The sequence below is a fragment of the Zeugodacus cucurbitae genome, chromosome 4, assembly GCF_028554725.1.
Source record: "Zeugodacus cucurbitae isolate PBARC_wt_2022May chromosome 4, idZeuCucr1.2, whole genome shotgun sequence".
Lineage (NCBI taxonomy): Eukaryota > Metazoa > Arthropoda > Insecta > Diptera > Tephritidae > Zeugodacus > Zeugodacus cucurbitae.
The window spans coordinates 67720801-67729434 of record NC_071669.1 but is presented as its reverse complement, the minus strand read 5'-3'; the positions used below and the strand labels follow the sequence as shown (position 1 = coordinate 67729434).

Here is an 8634-nt window from a genome sequence, read left to right as displayed (position 1 = left end):
TCCTATTTTGTTCCTATTCATATAAATTGATGTTATTCTGGCGGTGGCGGTTCTGGTGTTATGCCGAATACTGCTACCGATATGAGAGTTGTTCATCGGAGCATGTTCTAAAGCATAATTTAGTTTTATACAAAAATTAAATGCAGTCACCTCAGACCATCGCCTATCCACAATACATAAATTCAATATAGTGATGAAATCGGTCTAGACCATTGCCTAGCCCCATACATGTAATATATTTATTTCCTCAGCTCTTGTTGATCTTATTTGGTATATATGAAAACGTGGAGAATATTCATCTATTAAACGATTTAACCTTCCAAATGTACAATCATCAACATTAACTAATCTTAGCAAATCCAGAGTAAATAAATAAACAGAATATGATGCTGTTTCAGCGCTTTTCGCATTTCTTCAAGATGTTCTGACAGGCAAATGGTTCGCTATTAAATAATTTTCTCATATCTAACGAATAAAACAACAAAAAAGGTCAATGGTAGCAACTGGTATACAATATTGTCTAAAGTAGATTATCATATGCTACCCTTTATCCTTATACGAGTACTTCCCACAAACATATGACATATATTTCTCTACTAATTTTGGTTAACCACAAATAAATAAATATATAAGCAATTTGCTTTCAAAACAAAAATAAACGAGCCACAAAAATTAACTACTATACCAATGCTTGCCTATAGCCACAAAGGTCTACAACAATCTGACGGCATACCGACCGTGGCGTATGAGTAACCTCAGTCAATAGTAAATTGCTGGCATTGAAAGCGCCGCGCCACAAGACAAAGTGGTAAACAAAAGCGAGATAAAAAGCGCACGAACATCAACAGCTTATCGCTGTTGGCAATTGTAACTTATTTTTCCGCCAACTTTGTCGGTGGAAATGCCAGCATTTGTCGGCAATGTTCAGCGTCAACAACGATAGCACAAAAAAGTTAGCGAATGAATAAAAGGTGACGGTGACAAGACAGCAACACAAATTGTTTGTGGCACGCCACTTCATATACTCATATGTATGTTTGTATTTGTACAGTATGTTTAAGGTTCAAGCATTGTGTGACAAATTAGCCATCAAAATTGGTCGGATTAAGCTCATGCTCCAGCTGTTGATATGTGTTTTTGGTGAGCTGATATATTTTTTGTTGTTATCAGCATTTTTATTCCTTTAATGGAAGGGAACTTTGAGAATAATATATTGCTAATATATTCCCAGAATAAGTTATACTAGGAATTCGAAAATTAAGCTACTGAGCAATTTAAAAATTTCGTACAGGTGGCAACCCTTCGCAAAATATATACGCTATATGTTTTATTACTGATTTTAGATAGATAGTTTTGTATTGCTATATTTCGTTGTGCATTTTTTTTTCATTTTAAATAGGTGGCAACTCCGCAATAAAATAAATGTTTATATTATTATGTTTAAACTTCTTTAGCTTAAAACCCATATGATTGTGTCTTCCCCACACGAACATTGCCTATGATTTTAAAATTTCAACAAAGTGGCAACCTTCTAACAATATTTGCTTTTAAAAAATCCGAGTATTTAACTGAACGCTCTAAAAAGTAAAATCACATAATTTAGTCCTTGACTATAATTGTGCTTTGTAAACTGCGAGAGTGACGAAATTTTGTTGCATAATTTAAATTTACCACACGTGCCTAAAAAATATCGCTTTAAGCACCCGAATTTGCTGTCGTACGTATTTAATTTATCATACTAGAATTAACTTGATCAGATAAATAATGGAGTGTGTTTGGTGAAGTTAACTGTGAGCTTTGGAGTAATCAGCATTTTTATTGTTTCAATGGAAGGGAACTTTGAGAATTATATATTGTTAATAAATCACCAGATTAAGTTATACTCGAAATTCAAAAATTATACTTCAGCAAAAATTAAAATTTCCACACAGGTGGCACCCTTAACCCCTCAAAATATTAAAGCCAGACGTTATTAAATATATTCTGGATCGATATACTTATTGCTATATTTCATTATAAATATTTAAATAAATAAAAAAAAAAATAGAAATAGGTGGCAACTCACCCTATAATAAATTTCTATAGTATTTTGTTTAAAGCCTTTTAAACTTCTTTAACTTAAAACCTATATTTTGATGTATTCTCTGCTTACCACTGTTACTGCTTTAAAATTTTCAAACAAGTGGCAGCTTTATAACCCTATTTGCATTTTATTTGGTTTTACATCATGCGAATATTACATCGAACGGTCTAAAAATGATATCCACATAATTTTAGCCTCCTGACTATCATTGTGCTTTGTAAACTGCGAGTGTGACAAAAATTTGTTGCGTAACACAATTTCGTTGCATCATCGTATTTCACCACCTTACCGAAGAAATTTCAATTTATGAACACGAATTTGCTATCGAACGTATTTAATGTATCATATTAGAACTAATTTGATCAAATAAATAATGGGATTTCTGAATAGAGAGAGAGAGATGAGTAAGGCAAATGAAACGAGCTATTTTTATATGAAGAACTCATTGTACTGCATTTCCGTCGTTTCATGTTAAAATATTCTTTGTTGTAATATTTTTTTTGTAATTATACTCACCAGTTCGTTTTTTACTCAACCAATTTGAAATAAAAAGTCAAATAATTGATTTATTTTATATTCACGATTAACTAAAAATATTTATTCACGTCATTGCAACTGTGCATTCACGTTTTTTTGTTGACTTATTCCGCCATCGCATTACTTGTATAATATTACAGTAATTATCATTGGATTACACTGCATGTTTGTATGTATGTATATAATTCTACAATATGCATTACAGCTTACTTACATTTTATACTTAAATATCTATTAAATACAATGTAAAGTAGTTATACATATTTATTTCGTAATCAATATATGTGTGTATATGTTTGTTTATATTTATACTTAAAGTAAGCACAAAAATAGCTAAGCAAAAATAAATGTTCATCAGAAATTTCCATCCATTACATTTTCACATATGGAATTTTTATTGTTATTAGATCATTGTTGTAAGTATGTATGTGTATATGTGTGTGTATGAAATAAAATTTCAATATTTGTTATTTCTTTGTGTTAATCATGAGCTTGCAGCCGTCAGAGACACATATAGCTGTGTTGGCTTTTGTGTATTTGGACTCTTAATTACTGTAGAGCTTTGCACTTGCATGCAAGTTTAACATAATTTATAGTAAATTTATATAATTTATAGTAAATTTTTATCATTTACAATAAATTTATATTTATTTATAATAATTTTATTTATTTTTTACTTAATTTTATTACAACTTTTTTACAGTTTTTAACTTAATTTGTACATTATTTACAATTAAATAATAATTTTCAGGCGCGCCAAGTAAGACTTTGCTGCGTGTTTTAACTCAGAATTTTATTGTTTTATTTTTAATTTTATTTTTTTTATAAAAAAAGGCATTTGCAAATTGGAAGTAAAGGAAAATATATGTATTTGGTATATATTTTCAATATTTTTTTTTTATAAAATTCACATTTTTTTAATTTTTTCATAATTTTTTGTTTTCTTTAATCAACTTACTTACTCTGCATATTTTTGTGTCACATTTAATTTAATTTTTTATTTTTATTTTTGTTTCATTTTCATATATTTTTACCGCCTACATACACAATAAATTCTTAGCTATTAAATACACAGACACTTAGACACCTATTCGTACATTTAAAAATGCTCAAGTCTATTATTTGCGAAAACTTTGTTTTATAAATACATATTTTTTGCTTTTTTTCTTTAATTTTCCATAATTATAATTAGCATAATAATTTGCTTTTAATGCATAATATTTTTTTAAGAAATATATATTTTTTTATTTAATCAATAATATTTTTTATAAACTGCTATAACAACAGAAGCAGCAATGCTGTCAAGCAAATAAATAAATTTACAAAGAGCTATATATATATTTGTATATATAAGTATATTAGAACGAGATCTTATGCATGTAAGGAAAGAAATTGAAAAAAATACAGTAAAGTTTACTTCATATTTATTTACTAAAAATTCACTGGAAACTGTTTGTCTCTTTCACCGTGGTTCTAATTAAAAGAAATGTGTTTAACTCAAAAATGAAAATCCTAAATTTTTTCTTAGCATACTTAGCTGCGCTAACGCTTACTTATTTCCATATCTCAACTATGTATCTAAACTAATCAGCATATAATATAGACATTTATACGTGTGTGTGTGCATATATAATATATACGCTTTTAAATATATTGAATATAGTATAGCTATAAACTATGAACTAACCTACATACGTTGGGGTTAAATAGCAGTCAAAAATGTGTATTCTTAAAGAATTCTTACTTCCTCCAAATAACTATTAAATATGTAATTATGCTTATATAAGTGTGTATTGGTTTATATATGTATGTGCATATACTATATGGCATACAACTACTACATAATAATATTATTGCCTTACCCTTCCCACTAACAACATGAAGCATACTACGCGCTCAAGCACTCACTCATTCACGCGCGCTTACTGCCGCTCCATTCAATCCTCATGCGGCACTTCGGCGCTCGCTTGATGCTCCAGCTTTATCTTCATGAGCGGTGATTCGCGCGTCGGTGGATAGGCAGCGCCGGCACCGGGCGCACTCTCCGCATTGCCAAAGAATTCGCTGGGGAAGAAGTCTTCGAAGCGCGGACTCTTATTCACCGATTTCTGTAGCAAACCATTGGCGATCGCTTCGAAATCGATGCCGGGCGGTAGCGTCTCAGCGAAACGCTTGTTGAATGCATAATTGCTGGCGTGCTCTTTGTTCTTGTAGTGCGCGTAAGCTGCTGCCGCCGAATCGGCCGCCGCCGCCGCTGTTGAGGGCGGCATCTTTTGAGCGCTGCCGCTTGATGCGCCAATGGTGCCGCGCGCTTGATTACCATATTGACGCGCTTGCATTGCTTCCTTCAGTTCACGTTCGCGTTCGCGCTCTCTTTCACGCTCACGTTCACGCTCACGCTCGCGTGCATAACTAGCGCCGCTCTGATGCATTTGACTGGCGCGCGATGCTGCCGCTTGTGCGGGCATCACATTCAAACCTGGTATACCCATTAGGCCGCCGAGCGCGCTCAAATCGGGCATGCTGTCGGAGGTGCGTCGTACTTCGGCATGCTGTTTGGCATTCGCCGCCGACACTTGATCTTCGATTTCCGAACGCTGTAGATACGCTGGCGATTTGTACATGTTCATCGTTTGTGAAATGGGCGATTGCTGTTGTTGTGACATGATTTGGCGGCGCAGTGTCTCGGTCATTGTGGAGAGTGGGCTGGGCGAGTCGGGCGGCGCGAGTGCGGCATTCTGTGCGGCTAACTTGGCGGCGTTGTGATAACCATTGGCCGCAGCGGCTGCTACGGCGGCATTACCAGCGGCACCGAAGGGGGAGCCCTGTGTAGTAGAGAAAAAAAAAACGAAAGAAATGAAATGATTAACTTGTCTATTCATAGGTTATGTTTATGCAAAAATTTACAGTTGCTTTTAAACAACAACAACGCATATCATGCCACAAAACTTACCGCTTGCATTTGTCCATTAGCGTAAACATGTGCCAGATCCTCTTTAATTTCACGATAATCTCTGAAAACAACCGCTTTGATAACCGAACGTATAAGCTCTTCCGGCCACATGCCGAGCAAAATGCGCTGTGGACGACCGCGTGCCTTCGGACGTGGATCGGTGCCACCATCCAATGAGGGTCCCAACATATTATGCACGCGATTTGCATACAACACGAATGTGGGGTAGGGTATATCATATTTACGTGCAGCTTGTGAGAGTGAGAGCCCCTCCTTCAACACGCTGAATATGGCTTCGGCCATTGCCTCGGGGCGCCACGACTTCAAGGGACCGCGTTCACGAAACCGTAATTGCTGCACAAGATTTTGCTGATTCGTATTCCAACACTTTTGCCACATCGATTGCAATTGATACTGGTAGCTGTCTGCTGAGACGATGCAGTGGGTGGGGAATAGAAGAGAAATTCGGAATTTGAAAAGTCGAAATATTTGATTTTTTGGGATAATGATGATTTAATAATTATTCATATAAATAATAAATATATTTATGAAAGTAGTGCTTTAATATGAAAAAAAAAAATTTTTTAATATTCTAAATAAATAATAATAATAAATATATCAAAATATTAATATTTTTAACTAACCGGTTACTGAAGAGGTCGATGCTCCGCCCATCCAAGGATGTCCACTTTCAATCATTTTAGCCTAGAAAGAACAAAACAAAATTATTAATTAGTTTTTTTCGCATGCGATATATTTATTTCATGATATATATATTATATTTATAGCATGATAGTTTTTTTTTAATATTTTGCAATTATTTAACGATTAATTACATACAGTTCGTGGATTTTTTGGTAAAAAAAATAATATTTTTATAATTCTTCAGTCTAGTTTTCGCGATATATTTTTCTCATTTAGCTAGTTTTTGTCAATACTCTCTATAAAAAAAAAAAAAATAAAAATTATAACTGCTTGAAACTTATAAATATTTAAATTACATGTAACGACATGAAAACAACTTAACAAAATAATAAATAAAATAGCAGCGCTGCATGTTATTTTGACAACAACAAAAACAGCACAAAATTTTCATCCAAATCAAACCACAACAACACATAACAGTTGTGTGTTGCTGCCAATATTATTTCAGGCTGCCGTGTGAGCGGCAACTTGCTTAGCAAGCGGCTGCCATAAACAAAAGTTTACACATGTTCACATACTTTTTTTTAAACTTCCCTAGTATATGTATATGTACATGGTGGGCCTCTATGCATAGCTAAACGCAAGCGCGCATCTCAGCTGCTGCTACACGCCGTTGTACGACCTTTGCTGCCTTCACAGTTATAAACTTCAGTTTGCGGCTTGTTTAGACTCATTCGCGCGCTTGCCATAAAAATGTTTCCGACTTCTATTTCAATTATTCATATACTTTATGGCCTTTTTGCATAGCGCAAGCGATATGAGCGCACACAAACACTTAAACAAATACACAGTGAGTCTCTCAAGTGTGTATGATAACCTATGCCGCTTGGTAGATTTGAATATGAACAGTTAGTGCAAGGATATTTTTTAGCCGATATATGAGACTCCTTCTATGCATATATATGTGTGTGTGTGTGTGTTTCTCTGAGTACTTTTAAGCATGTTTACACGCTGTAAATCGGACGTGCTACAGCTGCTGCCGCTGCTGCTACATTTGACGCCTAATTTCAAATATTTAACGCAAAATTTCACAGCTTCCTAGCATAAAAAATTACAAAAAAAAAATGCATAAAAAATTTGTGCCTCATTTGTCGAAGTGTATGCTAACATTTTGCACACTCATGTACCTACAGACATACATACATATTTCGGCTTAAAAAACGCGCACATAATTTCTTTCTCGCATGAAATATGCAGCGCAAGCACGTGATCATGTTTATGCTGAAATTAAACAACAACAACAAGCATAAATATTTTCGCTTGTCTATATTTATGCGCTCAGGAACCCGAAGTAGGCAGCGGCTGACTTATAAAAACATGTAACAACTACAAAGTGGAATGTGGCATTCAATGGAATGCAAAAAATAGCCACCTCATTGGTCAGGCGCGCACGGAGGCGTTCACCGGTCTGCATGGCCATGCAGCAGCGCAGTTTATTGCTTTCCTTTGCCGACATTTCATTGCATATTTAACGCTGGCACGAAACGAACATCAATTTGTTGCCGCCACAAAAAGCAGTCAACAATGTAATAAAGTAGTAAAGCAACTAAACTATTATACTCTACTCTATATATACATGTGTGTGTATGTGTGTGGGACAACATGCAACACTGCCACACAGCGTTTTTTATGACTCGCTGGAAATCCTTTGCATTATTTTTGTTGTATTTTTTTTATGTGCACCTTCCTCATTTTGCTTTGTCGGCTTATCCTGCGAGCATAGTGATTTATTTAAAGAGGAATTAGTTGATTCCTCGCTAAGCCATTTCCTTTGCCACATTTTAGCATTTTCTTTTTACTGAATTATAATCCGTTGAACCGCCTGCAAATGCAAATGTTGCACGTTTATTAATAAATTTCAGCGCAAATGGCGTTGCAGCGCATACACGACGACGCGAAAACACGAAACAATTGAGCGCTGAGCATAGCATATGATTCTTGTTAAATTCGCCGCTGGTTTTTTATAAAAGCGCGCTTAACTCGGCTTTCGCAACGCTTAGCATTTACTCGAACGGAAATGCCGACTTTTAGGCGCTAACACCGACTGCGGCAATCACTTGCGCGCCAGTTGCAAATTTGTTTGTTGTTGTGGTTTTTCTCGCTCTCTCTACTTAAACTCTACCGCTTTCTTGCTTTCTTGGCCAAGATGGCTCGCTTGCATGGGATTTGTGGTGGCGGATGTGAATTTTAATAGTAGTTAAAACTTCCGTTATTCACATTCAGAAAATAAAGAAACCACCGACAAAACGTTGAGAAGCCGGGCAGCCGGCATTTGGCTTGGCAGCTATTTTGCAATGCTAAACTAACCGCATTTGTTTTATGCTAGTGTCCTTACATACATACAAATGTATATGAG

General features: G+C 35.0%; 1 protein-coding gene across 7 annotated transcripts in view; it reads right to left on the bottom strand.

Annotated features, from left to right (window-relative positions):
- Positions 1-2899: 2899 nt before the first annotated feature.
- The window catches only part of LOC105214101 (protein bric-a-brac 2), an 81180-nt gene continuing 75445 nt past the window's right edge, over positions 2900-8634 (bottom strand). For 6 of the 7 annotated variants that reach the window (XM_011187311.3, XM_011187322.3, XM_054228528.1 and 3 more), the window contains exons 3-5: positions 6218-6278; positions 5574-6001; positions 2900-5445 (exon numbers count right to left, since the gene is read on the bottom strand). In XM_011187311.3, coding sequence (XP_011185613.2) covers positions 4558-5445; positions 5574-6001; positions 6218-6278 — 1377 coding nt within the window. In that variant the 3' untranslated portion in view covers positions 2900-4557. The remainder of the gene's footprint in view (positions 5446-5573; positions 6002-6217; positions 6279-8634) is intronic. The other variant, XM_011187332.3, reaches the window with a different exon arrangement.